General features: G+C 26.1%; 1 protein-coding gene across 1 annotated transcript; it reads left to right on the forward strand.

Annotated features, from left to right (window-relative positions):
- The first annotated feature begins 379 nt into the window (after positions 1 to 379).
- LOC145840964 (AP-3 complex subunit sigma-1-like) lies at positions 380 to 5,066 on the forward strand. Its single transcript, XM_082948320.1, has 6 exons — positions 380 to 470; positions 1,288 to 1,379; positions 2,601 to 2,712; positions 3,746 to 3,817; positions 4,200 to 4,307; positions 4,560 to 5,066. Exons 1-6 carry the CDS (start codon positions 402 to 404, stop codon positions 4,677 to 4,679), a joined length of 573 nt encoding a protein of 190 aa, XP_082804446.1. The 5' UTR covers positions 380 to 401; the 3' UTR covers positions 4,680 to 5,066.
- Positions 5,067 to 22,963: the final 17,897 nt, after the last annotated feature.

Consider the following 22,963-nt stretch of genomic DNA (forward strand, 5'->3'; position numbering starts at 1 on the left):
TGTGATGTACTTCATCTTTCTATCAATTTTCCTAATACTAAATTTAAAGTTATTCATAGTTTTTTTTAGATTTATAGAAATGAAATTTTAAACTACAAATGTAAGCTCTACTTTTTATGTGAAAACTAGTGATGTACCGGACTCACTATCCGGGTCCGGATCCGGCCGGATATTACCATTTTTGTCTGATATCCGGATCTGGCCAGATCTTGATATGAAAAAAAGTCCGGATCCGGTTCCGGCCGGATCCTAATTTGAAAAAAAAGTCCGGATCCGGGTCCAGCCGGATCAAAATTTTGGGTCCAGTACATCACTACTTTTAACAAGTCCTGATGGAAAATAAAAAAACATAATAATTTGATCAATTAATTTCAGATAAAGCTATTTTAAAGTATTTCACCATGATTAAAGCAATAATTGTATTTAACAACCATGGAAAACCAAGAATGATGAAGTTCTACCAAAATTATGTTAGTTTTAACTTGAAAAGTAAATTATAGTATAAAATTTAAACTAATTAAAAAAATGTTTCAAATGTTAACTTTACTTCTTAAAACTTAGAGACATGTGGCTTAGCATTTTTATTCATTTTTTGATTGTGATTTATTAATTTTATTCTAATCAAGTTCTTATTTATAAAAATAAGAAGTAAATTTTTGAATAAATACTATTTACAAAAATTTTTATTTACTTCAACTAATAATTTGTACTTCTTTTATCTTTCATTAATATAATGATTTAAAAGATAGAAAGTTAAAGAATATTTAAAGTATAATAAAATTTAGTAAATTTCAAATTTGAAATAGTGTATTTTTGCTTTTTTAGTTGTTATGTTCTATACAAAATCTATAGAATTCACCATCTTTGATCTCATGTATCTCAAAAACTACTAAAAATGTTATTCATTTGTAAAAAGTATATGATAACTTATTTTAAAAATCAACAACAAGACTTATTCAAGGCATTTTTTAGATAAAATTTAGAATAATTTCAAGGAATTTAAGGTATTTGAAAAATATCATAACTACAAGTCATTTAAAAAGAATTTAAGTGTAGCTTTAAAATATAGATAAAATTGAAATTTATTAAAAAAAATTTTCTAAAAAAAAAGTATACTTAACATATTCAATATGTAAAAAACTTGTATAAGTTTTATAAATTACTTAATTTAACTAAATGACAAAACTTAATAGTAAAAATATTGTTAATATATATAAATAACCAAAAATTTAAATATAATATTTTTGTATATTTTTTACCACTTAAAAAACAGTAGAAAATTTTTAGAGTGAGGAACAGCAGCAGCAAATTGTTAGAGAAACATTTCATTTAGTATCAAGACGAGATGAAAACGTTTGCAGCTTTCTTGAGGGTGGAAGGTTAGTGTTTTCTCTAAAGTTTTTGCAATACTAAAACTTATAGTTAGTAGATGAAAACTTACAAAGTTCTCCATGTAAATTGATGCAACGGATTTTAACAATTATATTGTGATCTAAAGACGAAGTAATTGTTAATAAAAGCTTTACCTTAACTACTATTATAGGAAGGTTTTTAAACGTATTTATATACCATTTGTAACTTATTATTAACATATTACTCATTTTATTTTACATTTTATTTCACAAAGCTTTTCAAAACTAAACTAGATATTCATTTTCACGTGATCAATGTTAAATTAATTTGAAAAAAACTTGGTTAATAAATAGTTTGAAAAATAAGTTTTAATTATGAAGTATGAATAAATTTAAACAAATACAAATTTTAGAGGTTTAGCAAGATTTGTTTATTAATAAATTGTTAATAATTTTGCTTTTCCATTTAATGCTGTTTGCTTATTTAATTTAGGTCGCTCTTCCTCAACCAATGTTGATTCCAGGTTGTAGAGTTTGCTTTGATTACATCGTTTCAAAACTTATTGATTAAGGAAGAGCGACCTAAGTTAAATATTCAAATAGCGTTAATTGGAAAAGCAAAATTATTAACAATTTATTAGTAAGCATATCTTTACTTTAGCTTTACCTTGACACTTTTAAATTAATATACTTTTATTTATTTTAGAGTTTTTAATGTTACTGTGCGTTTTATTTTACAATCAAATTTTTTTCTTAACTTTGAACTAAATTGAAAAAATACTAAAATAAACTTAAATCTTTAAAAATTCCATCAGTTATTTTGTTTATATTTAATAAGTTTTAAGAAAGAGATGAGGAAATTAGTATTTTTTAAAACATTTATATAAACTATAAAGTAAATTTATTGTGAAAATTTACTTGTATTTGAGTAGTATATTTATAACAAATCAGGATATTTATGAAAACTTTTATTATTTGTTAAAAACATTATTTAAAATAAATTAAATTTAAAAATTCAAAGTTATAAGCTCTTATTTGTACTAGTATTTTTCTTTTTAACTTAATAAAAGTTTAAACCTTACATTTTTGACGTAACAAAATTATATACCTTTTTTTACAATCACGTAAAAACATTCATTAATTAAAAAATATATATAAGTGAAGTATTAGTTGTACAAAAATCCTCAATAAAGTAAAACTTAAGTAGCATTAAAGTAACTGAATAAATCTTAAACTTCTTTTTTTCAGTTTAATAGGAGGATCTGATTACAAGCTAATCTACAGACATTATGCCACATTGTATTTCGTTTTCTGCGTTGACTCCTCCGAAAGTGAGCTTGGGATTTTAGACCTTATTCAAGTAATTTATTAGTACTGTAGCTTTTAGTAAATAATAACATTTATTTTCAGTTTACTGTGAAGTTGTTTGTGGTTATAGATTTAGTTTATACATTCATGTATTAGCAGAGAACAAAGTGATGATCATGTCAATTAAGTTATCAGACCACAAGCTTTCGGTAGACTGAGATTGGTTTTCATCCTTATTAGGACTCATCAGTTAGTCACTACCGAAAAGCTTGCAGTTGTCAATCTACAAACGGTTTATCATGATTTCACATGAAACAACCAAATGCTGACAATGATCAGTGACTTTAGCATTGTCTTTTGCCGAGCTTAATACGAGCGTACCAGATGCAAAAGGCATTGCTGCAGTCACTGATCATGGCCAGCAAATGGTTGCTTCATGTGAAAGCATTATAAACCGTTTGTAGATTGCAGACAGCAAGTTTTTCGGTTGTGACTGACTGATAAATCCTAATAAGGATGAAAACCAGTCTCAGTTGAAAGCTTGTGGTCTGATGATCTAATTGGCATGATCAACTCGTTATTAAACTTGATTTTGTTTCACGGCAAACGAAAGTCCAGGCTTCTGCTCTGGAGACTTTCGCTGATGTTTTTGTTGTTTTAGCAGAGAATTGGAGTAAAGTTTAATTTAAGTGAAATGCTTTAATTAATTGAAAACAAAGATTTTGACTGCTCACAAAATGTGTTTCTGTATTTTTTAACAGTAAAGTTGTTTTAAAGTATAACTGTTTCAGCAGTGTCAAACTTTGTCTTAAAGTATTATTCAAAACAGTTATAGAAAGACAAACTTATTATAATATCTTGAATATTTAATCTTCTGATGTAGAGATCTCTGTTTATTGATTTTTTTAAAATCAAGACATATTATACTTATAGTTACAGAAAGTTTAAATAGTTTGTTTGTGTATTGTATTTTTTTTTTTAAATACAAAATATACATGTTTATGTACACTGTTATGAATATACTTAGACGTAAATATCTCTTAAAAAATCAAATATCAAATAAATAAACCTGTAAGTTTTTATAGGTCTTTGTTGAAACTCTCGATCGTTGCTTTGAAAACGTCTGCGAACTTGATCTTATTTTCCACGTTGACAAGGTTTGTATCATTTTTCTACATTCGATTAAAAGCCTTTTTTCAATATTTTAACTACAAATTACACTTTAGACTTTTTAATTAAAACTTATACTTGAGATTTTTTCACTGCTTTTAAATTTTCTGTCATAATTTACAAGTTCAAGCATGTAGTTGTTGAGTAAAACTAGTTTACAAAGTTTTTAGTGTTGGTTACTACTTTATTAATAAAGGTTTGTCTTGGTTCTAACTTTTATTAAAAAATCTTAAAAGTTTTTATGGTATGTATTCTAATGTTTCTTATTCACAATTTTGTTCTGACGACGGCTAAACAAAAATATTAAACAAACTTTCAAAATGAGTTATCTACAAAAATATGTGTGTTACTAATGTTTCAAACATTAAGGTACTGAACATTTTGTCGGAAATAGTTATGGGGGGAATGGTGCTCGAAACCAACATGCACGAAATATGCAGCCGCTTCCAAGAACAAGACAAACTTGAAAAATCCGAGGTAAGAAATTTTATTTATCAACATTCGTTGGCAATAAAGTAATAAATAAATTTATTTAATTTAAATGACATATTTATTTCATTTTTAAAGCATATAAGTTCTTTTTGATTTGTGCTGTTTCATTATGATTATCCCTGATAATAATTGAAAAAGTATACAAGACAAAAAAACTACAACATTTTTTTTTTGATTAAAAAACACTGATGTTAAAACTAACAAAATATTAAATAGTTAAATAAAATTTTTGTTTAGGCTGGATTGTCGGCTGCCCCGGCAAAGGCGGCCGCTGCATTAAAAAACATCGACCTGCCCAGCCTGCCCAAGGACCTCAAGCTGCCCGACCTTTCCAAGCTCGCCCAAAACTTTAAGTAGGTATCAAAAGTATGTTTTGTATTAAGTTGTAACGTTTGTTTGACTTTTTGTGTATTTTTGTCTAAGGTTAGATGTTTTTCAATATAAATGCCACACAAGTTTTTAGTTTAAATGTTTTAAAATTACCTTTGTTTAAAATTTTTAGGTTTAGTATTACTTCTTTCCATGTTTTTATCTTCATAATAAAATTTTTATTTACAAGAAATTTTTATCTTTTTTTCAATTTTAATTATAAAATCAATATTAATTAAACCTAATTAATTAACTCATTCTCAAAGTTTTGTATGTAGTAATGCTATCTCTTTTTTTTTGAGTTATGCGTTTATACTATGAGTACACTATAACATATATCATTTAAATTAATAAAACTTTTATTTAGTTTTAACCTTCACGTGTTTAGTATTTATAAAATTTTCTTATCACATTTTGACTACTAAAATTTTTGTTGAAAATATTTTTTAATTTGCTAATATTTAAACACCTATTTTCTGCATGCATTTACTTGTTTTGATAAGTTATTTTTTATGTAAACGTTTATCGCTTTGTGTATGTTTCAGCACTTTTTCAAATTTTTAATTTAATTAAACATTCTTAAAAACCTTTATCGTAAAGTTTATCGCTTTTCTTAATAATGTTTGGCTGCAATAAGTTTTTTTTTAAACGTATACTTTAATTGTTTTATTGTAAAGATATTAATTTGTCCTTTATACTAGTTACAAATAAAATTACATTTTTTGTACTTTTCGTATTTATTTTAAGCTTATAAAAGTTTGCAAACTTGAAGTATGTAAATTACAAATATTAATTTGTTTTAAATTTCTATTTACGATGAAATGTTTCTTGTACTAGCTTTAGTACTTGTGTATTTGTTCAAAAAACTTGTATATTGCCTATCGATAATCATCATTTTATAAAGTTTTAGTGCAACGGTTTTTTATTTCTGGTTAAAGCAGGGTTTCTTCCTAAAAGCTCCTTTAGGGAAAATTTTTACTTTAAAGGAGCGTTAAATAGTAAGAATGGTAATTAACTAGTAAAGGGGCGATTCATAATAAATGAGGATAGTTTTTTTTTCTGCCAAAGGGGACGATTATGAAAGTAAATTTGGGAAACCCTGTTTTAAAGTAAAGTAAACTGCTGTTTGAACTTGTAATTTCATCACAACCACAAATACGAACTTAACCGACAGGTGTAAATTTAACAATATTCTGGTCATGAAAAGTTAAAGAGTGGTTTCATTATTATAAAGTTCAGACTAAGCCTAACGTGTGTTATTAAATAAATATAGAGCTACAACTCTTGAAAAATTTTAACATTTAATTAATTTTACAATACAGCAATGCAAAGTTCTAATAGGCATTCCAATAGTTAAAAATTAATTATGATAAAAAAAAAATATAAGAATATTTATTTATAATATAAAAAAACAACTAATTTTCAAATCGTTTACTTAGTTTCGATGCTTTATGCATCTCTTCAGAACGATAATGAGCTTATTTAATTTGTCTTAACCAAATACTAATAATTTAAGCTTATTTATATAATTATTAATTATAATAGTTTTTTTTTTTTTGAGTAAAATTTTGTTTTAAATTTTCTCTATTATGATGCTCAAGTTAGTTTTACATGCTTAGAATTTATTAAGTAAAACTTTTTACTATAATTCCGAAAGCTTAACTTGTAATTTTTAAGGATTTATAGAACTCAGAAGAACCTTGTTTTTTTACTATTTAATTCGAAACTTTTATTACTTTTTTTGTCAGTTTAAAGAATGAATTTTTACCCGCAGTTTTAACATATGTTTTTTACTGTTCTGTACTCGAACGAGAAATACTACAACGTAAAATAAGAAGTATCTGTTAAACATTTATCACATAAAAAAAACACATTAGTTTTAATTTCTATGCCAAACATACTGCAGTGTTTTTTAGGGGTTGTGGAAATTTAAGTTTTTAAGTCGAAGTTCAAACAAAACGCCTGCATCAACTACGAAAGTTGCTTTTAAGTAAAGTATTTAGTAATCTTAATAATTTTTTATAACACCACTATTACGTAACCTTAATACTAAATTCCAAATTAATATTAGTTTTCTTTATAATTGACATCGTTTATACACGTCAGACAAAATTAGGCTAAATATTTTTTTGCAAAATGTCAGATTTTGTCAGTTTAAAAGATTAGAAGTTTGTGAATTATTAGAATATTTTGTATTTACTAAAGTAGATAAAAAATTTAAGATTTTTGTTATTTGAAATTTCGTTTTTTCATCTTATATTTTTCAAGTTAAGGCAATACTGGCAAAATGTCAGGATTCGACAGTATAAAAGGTTTTATCTGATATTAAAGACAAAAAGGAGAATTAGTTTGTTTTACTTATATAAGATTTTATTGGATTTTGTTTTCCAGCACTTAGATAGTAGAATATTAAATATGTCTTTAGCGCTTACATAACACTTCAAGGTTAGACAACACAATTCTTGTGATATTTTCCAATATCCATATCTAGTTACACGGTTTAAAAATATATAATAAATGTACTAAAAAGACCTATTATTATTTGTTTACGCTATTCTAAACAAACTAATAAACCTATTTGAGTGCTGACCAACAAAGGTCAATGGAAATTCTGCCAACGAACCCTGAATTTAGTCGATTCAAAAATTTTACTTTACCAAATACTAATGAAATTTGTATTCTGGTGTCTATCTATGATGTATATTAGTTTTCTGATGTCTACAACCCTAAATTAAAAAGTAAACAACAATTTATAGCGTTTATACAAACCATAAGAAACTAAACAGTGTTAAACTGAAATTTAATCGATTGATCTATTTGAACATATGAATTATAACAGATAGTTTAAATATTTAGAGACTAAATAAATTTCTAACCCTTAAAAATTTAATTATTTGCTGAAGTAAAATTCACTGCACTTCCTTTAACTTGAACTAATTACTTTTTTAGCATCAAATAAAAAACTTATTTCTAATATAGGGGTCGGCAAACTGCGGCCCTCAAAGGCAAAATCTGCGGTCTGCGAGCTACTTTTTAGCCAAAAAGATACTTTTTAAAAAACAACAAAATAAACGGTTTTGCAATAAAAATTTACAATTAGGCTCTTAATTTAATGAATATTGTATAAAGGTACTATTTTACTGCTTATTTTATTATATTTTTGGTTTAAAATAGTATTTTTCTACTAATTAATATATTTGTTTTTAAATAACTGCAACCCTCGACAACTTTTTTCTAAAAAGTGCGGCCCGCGAGCAATTTTTTCTAAGAAAATTGGCCCGCGAGTTACAAAAGGCTGCCGACTCCTGTTCTAATACAATTATAAGGTATCAAAGTTTTAGTGATTTATTTTTAATGTATACATTTTTTAATTAAAAACAACTTTTACTTTCAGCTCGGGTACATCTTAACAAAATACACTAAATACGGACAAAAATACATTGACACAGAAAAAAAATTGTTAATAAATTCCAGCTCATTGTTTATAAAAGGCTGTTGTAATACATGCATGATGCAGTTTAATTTTTCATACCAAGTTGTTATCCTAATATTATATATAAATAAAAACTAGTTAAACTACATTTGAATTTTAATACCTTTTAGATTCTACTTGAATAAGAACAATTGAATTTTAAAAGGACGATATGTTGCTAAGTTTTTTTGTTTATATAATTGAGAGAATTTTTTACCCTTTTTTTAAACTACTTTTATTTATATATATATGTTATTAACATAAAAATTTTGTTTGAATAAAAGATTGTTTAAATGTGTTTACATAAAATCAATGTTTTTTTTAAAGTATGCACCTTTAAATATGTTTTTACTGTTAAATCAAATTTTTGTAAGGAGTTAAAAAAATTTTCTTCTGTATACTTTAGGAGTATGTCGTTTAAAATTTTACTTTTAACTTTACGGTTTTTTAGTTCTAAACAAGGATAAAATTTATTTTAAATGAGTAGACAATAATAGCTAAATTATAGAAGAAATACTTCTTCATAAGTTTGTATAGTTTGTAAACAACTAGATAACTGCTAAGCGTCAGTTAGACGATTTAATAAAAAAAATATGGCTGAATTGTAACGTTTTTGCAGGCATAATTACAGTTACCATTCAAAAAGTAAATAGTAAGCATCTCAGTTATATTAAAACATTGGGCAAGTAAAACAACAAAAAACGAGTTCCTAGCTGTTTTTGGCCCAGAAAAGTTACCTCAACAAACAAAGGCAGAGTTGTAAAAACAGTGTATAAGTGATTGACCGTAAAACTTCTTGTTTGAGATTTCAAAAAAAAAAAAGATAAATAAATTTTTATACAAGGCTGAGATATTAATTTTTAAAGCCCACTGACTTAAAAAAAAGATATTGAAAAATATTTACTTAAAAAAAAACGCTCAAAATTGTTATTTAGGTAAAGCTTATGAATTTTTAACATCTTTTGGAAAACAAAAACAGTTTTTTAAACGTTTTACTTTTTTCACTTCAAAAGCTAATCATTATACATGATAGGGTTATATAACTCTTTTTAGACTTTGATTTCATTTAATAAAAAAAGTTTTATAATCTTAGTAAACTTAGAAAGTTTGTTTTATTTACCTACAAGATTGTTGTATAACATAAATTTCAATTAATTAAATCATTTTTAGTTTTCTTAACGTAATTTTAGTAAAGTTAAAGGAATGTAATTGAAATATACTTCTTACAGTAATTGATCAGCTAACCAATAGTGTAAAGCAAAATTTATTTGTTCATTTCTATCTCACTCAATCAATGTTATAAAAAAAAGTTATGTTGTATTTAAATGTATTTATAAAATTATATAAAAAGGCTAATCACGGTAGTTTTTACTGTAATTAGTATTAATTTACTCAAAAACTGTAGTGTTCGATAATCTATTTGAACAGCTTTTTTCCGGTGCATAACTTTTTTTAAAAATATAACAGAATAAATTTCATTTTCTTTAAATTTATTTTAGTACTTTCGTAGTAAGGCTCATCAGAAATAGTTTCTTACTGAATTGGAATAAATACAAACTGAAATAAAATCATACTGAAGTTTAAAGTTTTAAGATATAAAATGACGCAATAATCAAATGTTAAAAATTAAATAAGTGCTTATGCTAAATAAATTTAGTATACAGTGCTTATTCACTTATCCGGACACGCTGGGCAAGATTTTTCTGTAAACATGTCCGGATAACTAAAAATCCGGATAACTACAAAAAAACATTTTTTTTATATAATAATATAACTGCTGCATATAATGCAATGCATAGTAAAAGTGTTATGGTAAAAACAAACACATAGTAATTGTGAGTAATATATAATTAAACGATAAATAATAAAAACTAAACTTAAGGTTAATTAATTCATTTTTTCTATGGTAGAAAAACATCAGACTTACTAACCCTCTGCAACTATATACGTTTTTTGAGGGTCAAGCAAGTAAAATTCATCATTTGCAATTCCACCTGCCCTAACTATTAATTTAACGAAAATATAAAAAAATATAAATTAAATTTATCTTTAAAAACAAAAAACAATGTAAACCTATCTCTTAAAATGAAATAAAAGAATTTTTTTTAATAAAAAAAAAAAACAGACAGAAAGAAAACGGGAAACTTTGATTAAGTTTAAAGTCAATTTAACGGAAACATATCACTCCTAACAAACTAGTTTTTATTGGAAGTTTTACTAAAATAAGAAACAATAGACGTTTGTTTATAGTTTTTCAGCAGAAAACTCATGAAATTTAAAAAGTTGTGAAACTTGTTGAATGAATTTTAGTGTTTACTATTGAAAATTTTTTGAATTTTCTTCTGACCCAAAACTGTCCGGATAAGTGAGCGTCCGGATAAGTGAAGTCTGGATAAGTGAATAAGCACTGTACTAATAAAACTCGTTAGAATTAAAACAATTTATTTAGCATAAGCACTTATTTAATTTTTAACATTTGATTATTACGTCATTTTATATCTTAAAACTTCAGTATGATTTTATTTCAATTTGTATTCATTCCAATTCAGTAAGAAATTATTTATGATGATCCTTACTTGCATTTGAAAAAAGTTTGTTTTCTTAGAAATGAATTTTGTTTTTATTTTTTTAACAAAATTTAAAAAAAGTAAAAATCAGAAAATTAATAAAAACAGAAAAAGAACTAATTTGTTTGATTTGTACATTCTTTGCGTACAAAAAAAAAAATACAGAAATACTTTAAAGAGTTTAAAAAAATCTTAGTAGGTTAAAAAATGCTAAAAATTATGTTGTATTTTCGTGAAATAAGCTGAAATCAGAGATTTAGCAAAAAAAAAAAAGCAACGTGTAGAAAACTGATAATGGTTTGTTGTTCGGATTGTAATTTCTTTTAAATAGTATAGTGTTTAAATATTAAACTTTTAGAGGAATCAAACAATAGTTTTGAAAAGCCTACAAACTTTTACTGCACATTGCATAAGTTTAGAACGTTTTCGGATTTACAATCCGTCCTCAATAAAATTTCAATAAACTAATATAACTAAAACACTTTTATGCAATTTATGCATTTAGTTCTATTAGTTTATTCAGAACGGATTGTAAACCTGAAAAAGTTTTAAACTTATGTAATGTGCAAAAAAAAACTTAAAACTATCTTTTGATTTTTTCTAATTATTGATGCCGTAGTAAATCAAACAAAAAATTATACTGTGTCCTGGACTGATATAAGCACTTTTATACAAATTTTGTCTATTTATTAAGTACTTACATATTTCTTTACCTTTGGTCAGAACTTTATACCTTTGGTCAGAACTTTATAAATATAAGATAAGTGTAAGTATTAAAACTAATAGTTTGTCCTTATTCTTTGTCCATAAATAATTTTTTTACTATTTTTTAGAAAACAAATTATTAATTGTTTATATCTCTTTTGTTTAGCACTAATCTTGAGTGTTTTTAACTTCTTTAATTTTTTTTCGATTGTAATTGTTAAGTGTTAAACTTTTATTTAATCAGTTTAAACGTATTTGATAGTATAAAAGTACTCTGAAATGTTTAACTTTTAAAGCTCTAAAAGTTATTTTAACAGTTTTTTAGTAACCTTAACTCTTAAAATCAATGGTTTTTGATATTTTTGTTGATTATTATGCATCAGTTGTTTTAGGGATATAGTTGTTTATTGTGTAATTTTTCTAAATTACTGTAGTCTTCTAAGTATTTTTTTGTAAATTTGAAAAAGTTTTCAATAAGTGTATTTGCAATCAATAAGTTTCAAACAATATGTGCGAAAATGGTAAACTTATTTTTTTAAGAAAAAAAGAGAAATTTTGGAGTAAAACCATACTTTTTTTATCAGAACTTTATAGTATAAATATATATGTATAATGTTTTTGAACATATACAAAAAATTATAAAGTAATCTACTAAACTAGAAAACTAAAAAAAAAAGGAAAAACCACTTTAAGAAACTAAGCAGACGAAGAAATCAGAGTGAATGCTTTTTTTTAGTATTTATTAATTGTTTGTTATTTTTAGTCAAGTATTTTGTCTTATTATTGTTTTTGTACTTGTTTTTAGTATTGTTTTTTTGAACATGGTAAATTTTGTGAGCACATCACAAAGGCTAATAGCCAGCCTATTGTGATACCGTAAAATTTAGTACTTATAGATTCGAAACAAAAATATTAATTGCTAATTGTTTTTGTAAAGATAAAAAAAAGTAAGTATTTGGAAAATGTAACAAATAAAATAGTTTACATAATATTTTTTTTATTCAAAAGACGTTTTTTTTGTATTGAACAATTAACACAGTTCCACAAAAATAAAATAGTATGTTCGTTGTCTCTGATATGCAACTTTTTAAGTTAGGTATATTAAGTGAATGAAGCCTTAAAACATATAAAAAAAAAGCAGCTAATGTAGTAACATATACTACAACTAAAAAATTTGAGCGTTGAATACATTAATTTAATAAGCAATATAAAGAAGTACATTACAAGAGTTTTTAAATTAGTTGCCTATTAATTCGTACAAATACTAAAAGTTATACTGTAGTTTTATTAAAACAATTCGAAATGAGAGGCTTAGTAAAGTAGCGAGGTTTGAAAAACTCAAGAGAGTTTTGTTGCTTCGAATTGTAAATATTTTAATTTAGTTTAATTTTGAGATTTATTTTTCAGTATATCATTAAAAATTAAGTTCAATACTGTCGAAAACTTTAATTTTACAAACACCTCTAGTTTTACATGTTATACCAGTACAGTACTATATTCTAAATCTATCTATGGCATGTATAATATTAAAACTGTATTATATTTATGATACTTTAATTTTAAATTACTTTTAACTTTTTTACTACTTAGCTTCATATTTGCCATAGAAAATTGGCTTTGAAGAACTTATAAAAAAAATCGAAAAAAAAACACAACAAAAAACGTCTGTTTAGTATTCGTTATTTCTGAAATTCTGGCAATCCTGTCGAACTAATACTGAATTTAGAAGTATAAAACAGAATATACAACTGACTCGGTAAAGTTTTTTTTGTTTGAAAACTAATTTTATAAAAAACAAACAAAAAAGATTCTGTATAACATCATTTTTTGTTTAAATTATAAATTTTAAGTTTATGTAACAACTTCTGTTCTTATAAATAGGTTTTTTAATTTGTTTAAATTAATTTAATTCTTTTTTATGCTATAAAAGTTAAAAATGAAACTTAGTTCAAACGTTTATTCTAACTAAAACTGCTTTGTTTTTTAGCCTTTGTATTAAGTATGTTGAACTTGTTAGTATGTAACATCACAAGTTTTGATTTATAACTGTTCTCTAATTCAAAATGGATAATGAAAAAAAGCTGTTTTTTGTGTTAATACCAAACGAGCATAAAGTTAATTTTATAGGCAAATTTATTAATTTTTCAAAAAACATAAAAATTTAATTTCAATTATTTACCTTATCTTAAAAGCTATCTAATTTTTATTTTTTATTTTAGAGAACGCACCTTTGTCTTTTATTAAAAAAAAAATTTTTTGGTTTGGGGTTGGAATAATTTCATGGGGTCCCTCCAAAAATAAAGGTTTTTTTTTGGTTTTTTTCATTATTATTGTTTAGAACCAAAAATAAATATTAAATTTTTTTTTTTTTTTTTCCTTATTTTTCATGTTATTTAAACTCTTAAATGTTTATTTTATGAATAATGTTAATATCTTTTATGATTTGGCCCAAAGTCAAAATGACTAAGCTGAAGTTTGATCGATATATAAATACAGCATATATACGTTATATACATGTCTTCACTATCTTGGACGTTTAACTTTTATTTTACGTCCTATCGTTTCGATACTTTGCAATTGTGAACTGATAAGTCGTCTCAAAATGGGTGCCAAATTTTAAATCAAACAAACTAGTATTACGTCATAATCGACATATAAAGACGAAAATTCCGTACAAATCGTAAATTTCACATCTTATCTTAGACGTTTAACTTTTATTTTACGTCCTATCGTTTCGATACTTTGCAATTGTGAACTGATAAGTCGTCTCAAAATGGGTGCCAAATTTTAAATCAAACAAACTAACATTACGTCATAATCGACATATAAAGACGGAAATTCCGTACAAATCGTAAATTTCACATCTTATCTTAGACGTTTAACTTTTATTTTACGTCCTATCGTTTCGATACTTTGCAATTGTGAACTGATAAGTCGTCTCAAAATGGGTGCCAAATTTTAAATCAAACAAACTAACATTACGTCATAATCGACATATAAAGACGGAAATTCCGTACAAATCGTAAATTTCACATCTTATCTTAGAAGTTTAACTTTTATTTTACATCCTATCGTTTCGATACTTTGCAATTGTGAACTGATAAGTCGTCTCAAAATGGGTGCCAAATTTTAAATCAAACAAACTAATATTACGTCATAATCGACATATAAAGACGGAAATTCCGTACAAATCGTAAATTTCACATCTTATCTTAGAAGTTTAACTTTTATTTTACGTCCTATCGTTTCGATACTTTGCAATTGTGAACTGATAAGTCGTCTCAAAATGGGTGCCAAATTTTAAATCAAACAAACTAATATTACGTCATAATCGACATATAAAGACGGAAATTCCGTACAAATCGTAAATTTCACATCTTATCTTAGAAGTTTAACTTTTATTTTACGTCCTATCGTTTCGATACTTTGCAATTGTGAACTGATAAGTCGTCTCAAAATGGGTGCCAAATTTTAAATCAAACAAACTAATATTACGTCATAATCGACATATAAAGACGAAAATTCCGTACAAATCGTAAATTTTACATCTTATCTTAGACGTTTAACTTTTATTTTACATCCTATCGTTTCGATACTTTGCAATTGTGAACTGATAAGTCGTCTCAAAATGGGTGCTAAATTTTAAATCAAACAAACTAGTATTACGTCATAATCGACATATAAAGACGAAAATTCCGTACAAATCGTAAATTTCACATCTTATCTTAGAAGTTTAACTTTTATTTTACGTCCTATCGTTTCGATACTTTGCAATTGTGAACTGATAAGTCGTCTCAAAATGGGTGCCAAATTTTAAATCAAACAAACTAATATTACGTCATAATCGACATATAAAGACGGAAATTCCGTACAAATCGTAAATTTCACATCTTATCTTAGAAGTTTAACTTTTATTTTACGTCCTATCGTTTCGATACTTTGCAATTGTGAACTGATAAGTCGTCTCAAAATGGGTGCCAAATTATAAATCAAACAAACTAATATTACGTCATAATCGACATATAAAGACGAAAATTCCGTACAAATCATAAATTTTACATCTTATCTTAGACGTTTAACTTTTATTTTACATCCTATCGTTTCGATACTTTGCAATTGTGAACTGATAAGTCGTCTCAGAATGGGTGCCAAATTGCAGATCAAACAAACTAATATTACGTCATAATCGACATATAAAGACGGAAATTCCGTACAAATCGTAAATTTTACATCTTATCTTAGACGTTTAACTTTTATTTTACGTCCTATCGTTTTAATACTTTGCAATTATGTTCTGATGGGTAGGTCTTATTATGGATACTATTTTATGAGTAGAATTGCTGCAATCAAATCTGCCCATAACTTAATGTGACGTCATTTAGGTTTTGCTTCAATTAAGATACTGAAATTGAATGAGATTTTTGTTGTTTTAATTTGTAAACAAAAAAAAAAGTGTCTACGGCTCTAATATGTAGCTAAACTAACTTTTCTTTGTAAAAAATATAAATTACATAAATGTACTTATAAATCAAACAATTTATGTGTATCCAAGTTTTTGTTTTGTATATAAAATCTATAAATACAAACACAATCAATAATATTTATTCAAAACATGCTACTACTTCTATAACGTTACTAAATATAAAACACATAAATATACTAGAAAATGAAACAGCTGGTTTGTTTGTTCAAATTTTATTTTGTTTTAAAGTCCTAAAATTAAAAAAAAAATTCTAATATTTATAAAGGCTAAGCCAGTACTTCAATAATTTTACTAATTATAAATTACATAAATGTATTTGTAAACTAAACAAAGTATGTTCAAGTTTCTATTTATTTTCTTTTTTTATAAATATTTAACTACAAAATTTATAAAAGGCCTAGCCACTATTTTATTTTTCACTTAATTGTAGCAAGTTAATTGCAGTAACTTCTCAATACTAACCATAATTCAGAAGAAATCACATAAAATTATGGGCAGATTTGATTGCAGCAATAAATTTAGTTATTTAATTAATAGTTTGTTAATAGTTAATAATTAATTTAATTGATTGTATTATTAAGCAGTGCCCATAATATACTACCCATAAAAAGTTCTACCGCAATATTAAAAAACCTTGCAAAATAGACAGTTAGTTTCTAATTTAATAAGTTTTAAGTTTCTTAATAAATAACCTAAACTATTTACATAATCATGCACTCTATACCGACCATACTTTTTTAATTTTTTTTTTGTAGAATAAACTTATAAGTCTTTTTTCTACTTTGTTATGTTCAGACGTAATTAAATAATTTCAAAAGTTTTTAATACTCTATGCGTTCAAATATTATAGGTTGTAATGCGAGTTTTATTATTAATGGAAATTTTGGAGACGATTTTTTTTTCAAAATTACGTTAACACGCTTTGGTGAGATAACACACAAAAATGGAGATCAAGCATATAATCAAATCAGACAGCCTCAACGAAATAGATTAATTGAAAGAATTTTAAAGGAAAAACTAACTGCACACGATGTTAAAAAGGAGTCTCTTAACAAGTAAGTTTATCTATTGGTTTAATTAAAACTGTAACACTTACACTTTTTGTTTTAAGAAACACTCCTGATGAGCAGCGCTACGCAGGAAATTTAGGAAACGTTATAACGGAGGAAGTGGTATGTAAAATGATGTCGGAGTACAGACACAAGCATAAAAAAGACTGGTTCACCGAAGTTAGAACGGTAAAAAAAGTTTTAGAAAATCTTGTTGCAGCTTCTAAAAAATATCCAGGGTTCGTTAACTTCATAAAATTTGCTTGATTACTAACATTTTTATTGATAATACTATTAGATTGAACAGTTTAGAATTTTTATCTCTTTTTAGGTACATTAGGCAGTTAAATTACGATCCTTTTAGCTGTGTCATGTACACGGAAAAAAGTCTATTAATCCTTCAAAATCACTTGAATTGTAAAAGTCCAGTTTCACTTTTTCTAGACGCAACTGGAAGCGTCATTCGCAAAATGGATGGTATGGCTAAACAACCATACTACTATGCTCTTTCTGTAGGAGGTAAGTCTATTATTACTTAATTTTTACAAAACCCTTAAAATTACTTTTACTAGGAGATGGAAAGGGTAAGGCGCCTTTGCCTGTAGCTGAGTTTATAAGTACAGCCCATAATGTGGAACACGTCCAGTCTTGGCTGAATGGATTCTTTTTGCAATTGATAAAGTAAACAAATTTCTTTTTGAATTTTAGCTAGAACAAACAATAAAAACAATAAAAAAATAATATCAATAACTACTTAGATATACTTCAAAAACTGTTTGGAAGATTGAAATCGACCAGTCCTGGGTGATGATCCACTCCGTCAGCAGGGCAGTGAATGTAGAAAAAATTGAAGATTATATTGACAGGTATGTACAATTAATATTATTTTCCAAATTTATTCGTAATATGAAAATTTTAAGGTGTTTCCAAATAGTCACCGGGTCGAAAAACAAAAATACAAACAAGGTAATCATCCATATTTGCTCCTCACATGTGATGAAGACTATTATCAAAAACATTTCTTCTTTAACAAGCAAAAAAAAAAAAAAAGAATTTTACGGTTTTGTGTTTGCGAGAATGTTAAACTCCACATCATTAAAAGAGCTTGTTGAAATATTCGAGCAACTTTGTAAATTAAGTTTGTCCAACTTCATTGGAAGCGAACAAATTGTTAGTTATTGTAACACATTTAAATCTTTTAAAGTCATGATTATGTTAACTAAAGTTTCAACTATTGTACTTTTATAGGCTGCCTTAGATTTTCTTAACAAGAAAATTTGCAACTCAAAATGCTTCTGGGAAGGTGAGGAAGAAAGCGAGTTTAGCTTAATACTTCCGGATAAAGATGGGAAAGCAGGCAATACGATGGCAAAAAAATCACCATTTGGACAATTATTTACACTTAAGTATAACGAAATTATAAAGAATATATGCAAAAATGGTGATAATAATCCTCACTATTTGCCAGAATTTACGAGGTCACTGCTTAAGTTTTTTATGCCTACAGCTCCTTTATGGACGGGGCTAATGTTAAGCAATGAAGAAAACAATTTTCACCGCACAAGGTAAAGAAACTTATACAAAATGAAATAAAATCCTAAGAATCAATAAAAAATAATTTTTCAGGGACACTAATACGTATGCAGAACTCTGGTTCCGCACACTTAAACATCAAATCTTATTTTTAGTCTTTATTTTTAATTAGTTAGGTAATATATTTTATATTATTTTGATAGTGCAAATATAACTTTTCAGGCAGCAGAACAATTTATATCTTGCTTTCCTCATTCTTTAAAAAACATACGTGTTGAAACTAGCTGCGAACTTCTGAATTCAAAACGCTTAGAAATTGCAACTAGTCTAATAAAGGACGGAGGTAAACTAATAAAATTTAAACAACTAACAAACAAAAGAAATAAAAAATTTAAGCAAGCACTACATTTTTAAACATTATGTATTGACATCTACGTAATTTTTAATTTCAGTCGTAAACCAAGTTTTTTGCTACAAATGTAAAAGAGATGACCCTGCGTGGCGTAGAAAAAAAAAGAACGAAAAGGTAAAATGGGTTAGTAAGCATTTCTTAATTTAGTATAGCTGTCAGTCCTAACTAAAATATAGAACATCAATAGCTGTTTATAATTAACGTTGTTAATGATTAACTACTCAAACTTTAATTTTTAGTTGGGATGTGAGAACTGTAAAAAGTGGTTCCATTTTAATTGCCTTAATTACAATGATTCTCCCTTCGAGTTTTTTTTGAATTTTAAGTGGTTTTGTGGACATTGCGGTTATCTAAAAAATGATGACGAAGATTCCTTTCATGAAGAATATTATTTTTAATTTTGACTGTATTTACTCGATTTAATTTAAATTAGTTACAAGTAGATATTTTATAGCATTATGTTTCATTTCATTAAAATTTTCAACAAAGTTCATCGTGTTGTTTATCTTAGGTCGTATCATACTAATTAAAATAGTTTAGAACTTGTTAATTTATACATTTTTTTGTTGCTATACTTTTATAAAGGTTAGTTATATAAAATGAAAAAAGTTCATTAAGCTTATGTTAGAAAGAGTAAGAAAAACGTAGTAGATTCTTAAATGGTTTGATAAAGTCCGTAAGTCTAAAACGCCTTTTTAGAAGCTCTCTAGTCTCTACTTATTAAAGTATTTTAAGTAAAAAGCTATTAAAAAACTTATTGCTATGATTCCATGAAGATTATAAGAATAACAACAGAAAAAAGTTTATTAAGTTTATGTTTAAACCATTAAAAAAAAACGCCATGATATCTTAAGGTGTTTTTGATAAGGTCTAAAAGTACATAATTAAAGTACATAAAAAATAAAAGTACGATTTGTACGGAATTTTCGTCTTTATATGTCGATTATGACGTAATATTAGTTTGTTTGATTTAAAACTTGGCACCCATTTTGAGACGACTTATCAGTTCACAATTGCAAAGTATCGAAACGATAGGATGTAAAATAAAAGTTAAACGTCTAAGATAAGATGTAAAATTTACGATTTGACGGAATTTTCGTCTTTATATGTCGATTATGACGTAATATTAGTTTGTTTGATTTAAAATTTGGCACCCATTTTGAGACGACTTATCAGTTCACAATTGCAAAGTATCGAAACGATAGGACGTAAAATAAAAGTTAAACTTCTAAGATAAGATGTGAAATTTACGATTTGTACGGAATTTCCGTCTTTATATGTCGATTATGACGTAATATTAGTTTGTTTGATTTAAAATTTGGCACCCATTTTGAGACGACTTATCAGTTCACAATTGCAAAGTATCGAAACGATAGGATGTAAAATAAAAGTTAAACGTCTAAGATAAGATGTAAAATTTACGATTTGTACGGAATTTTCGTCTTTATATGTCGATTATGACGTAATATTAGTTTGTTTGATTTAAAATTTGGCACCCATTTTGAGACGACTTATCAGTTCACAATTGCAAAGTATCGAAACGATAGGACGTAAAATAAAAGTTAAACGTCTAAGATAAGATGTGAAATTTACGATTTGTACGGAATTTCCGTCTTTATATGTCGATTATGACGTAATACTAGTTTGTTTGATTTAAAATTTGGCACCCATTTTGAGACGACATATCAGTTCACAATTGCAAAGTATCGAAACGATAGGACGTAAAATAAAAGTTAAACGTCTAAGATAAGATGTGAAATTTACGATTTGTACGGAATTTTCGTCTTTATATGTCGATTATGACGTAATATTAGTTTGTTTGATTTAAAATTTGGCACCCATTTTGAGACGACTTATCAGTTCACAATTGCAAAGTATCGAAACGATAGGACGTAAAATAAAAGTTAAACTTCTAAGATAAGATGTGAAATTTACGATTTGTACGGAATTTCCGTCTTTATATGTCGATTATGACGTAATATTAGTTTGTTTGATTTAAAATTTGGCACCCATTTTGAGACGACTTATCAGTTCACAATTGCAAAGTATCGAAACGATAGGATGTAAAATAAAAGTTAAACGTCTAAGATAAGATGTAAAATTTACGATTTGTACGGAATTTTCGTCTTTATATGTCGATTATGACGTAATATTAGTTTGTTTGATTTAAAATTTGGCACCCATTTTGAGACGACTTATCAGTTCACAATTGCAAAGTATCGAAACGATAGGACGTAAAATAAAAGTTAAACGTCTAAGATAAGATGTGAAATTTACGATTTGTACGGAATTTCCGTCTTTATATGTCGATTATGACGTAATACTAGTTTGTTTGATTTAAAATTTGGCACCCATTTTGAGACGACATATCAGTTCACAATTGCAAAGTATCGAAACGATAGGACGTAAAATAAAAGTTAAACGTCTAAGATAAGATGTGAAATTTACGATTTGTACGGAATTTTCGTCTTTATATGTCGATTATGACGTAATATTAGTTTGTTTGATTTAAAATTTGGCACCCATTTTGAGACGACTTATCAGTTCACAATTGCAAAGTATCGAAACGATAGGACGTAAAATAAAAGTTAAACTTCTAAGATAAGATGTAAAATTTACGATTTGTACGGAATTTCCGTCTTTATATGTCGATTATGACGTAATATTAGTTTGTTTGATCTGCAATTTGGCATCCATTCTGAGACGACTTATCAGTTCATAATTGCAAAGTATCGAAACGATAGGATGTAAAATAAAAGTTAAACGTCTAAGATAAGATGTAAAATTTACGATTTGTACGGAATTTTCGTCTTTATATGTCGATTATGACGTAATATTAGTTTGTTTGATTTAAAATTTGGCACCCATTTTGAGACGACTTATCAGTTCACAATTGCAAAGTATCGAAACGATAGGATGTAAAATAAAAGTTAAACGTCTAAGATAAGATGTGAAATTTACGATTTGTACGGAATTTTCGTCTTTATATGTCGATTATGACGTAATATTAGTTTGTTTGATTTAAAATTTGGCACCCATTTTGAGACGACTTATCAGTTCACAATTGCAAAGTATCGAAACGATAGGATGTAAAATAAAAGTTAAACGTCTAAGATAAGATGTGAAATTTACGATTTGTACGGAATTTTCGTCTTTATATGTCGATTATGACGTAATACTAGTTTGTTTGATTTAAAATTTAGCACCCATTTTGAGACGACTTATCAGTTCACAATTGCAAAGTATCGAAACGATAGGACGTAAAATAAAAGTTAAACGTCCAAGATAGTGAAGACATGTATATAACGTATATATGCTGTATTTATATATCGATCAAACTTCAGCTTAGTGTCAAAATGATGTATATTACACTATCATTTGCCTTGGCCATTTCCTAGATAAAAAATTGATAAAAGGAAAAAACAAATTAATAAGAATGTGCATTACAACAAATTTAATTAAATTACTTTAGTTAAATAAAGTTTGTTGTAATTCAAAATCTTATTAATTTGTTTTTTCCTTTTATCAATTTTTTATTTAGGAAATGGCCAAGGCAAATGATAGTGTAATATACATCATTTTGATTTTGGGCCAAATTGTAAAAGATATTAACATTATTTATAAAATAAACATTTAAGAGTTTAAATAACATGCAAAATAAGAGAAAATAAAAAACAAATTTAAAAAAAATTTTTATTTTTGGTTCTAAACAATAATAATGAAAAAAACCAAAAAAAAACCTTTATTTTTGGAGGGACCCCATGAAATAATTCCAACCCCTAACCAAAATTTTTTTTTTTAATTAAAGACAAAGGTGCGTTCTCTAAAATAAAAATAATTTTTTTTAGATAGCTTTTAAGATAAGGAAAATAATCGACATTTAAGTTTTATGTTTTTTGAAAAATTAATAAATTGCCTATAAAATTAACTTTATGCTCGTTAATACCAATGCATCAGTAATTCTTACCTAAAATTCTAAACACTACAAAGTTTGCTCAACTAATTAATTGAAAGAAAAAACCTTTAATGTTTTTTAGAAATTTAAATAATA

This window comes from Thalia democratica, chromosome 7 (assembly GCF_965202585.1).
Source record: "Thalia democratica chromosome 7, ktThaDemo2.hap1.1, whole genome shotgun sequence".
NCBI classification, from domain to species: domain Eukaryota; kingdom Metazoa; phylum Chordata; class Thaliacea; order Salpida; family Salpidae; genus Thalia; species Thalia democratica.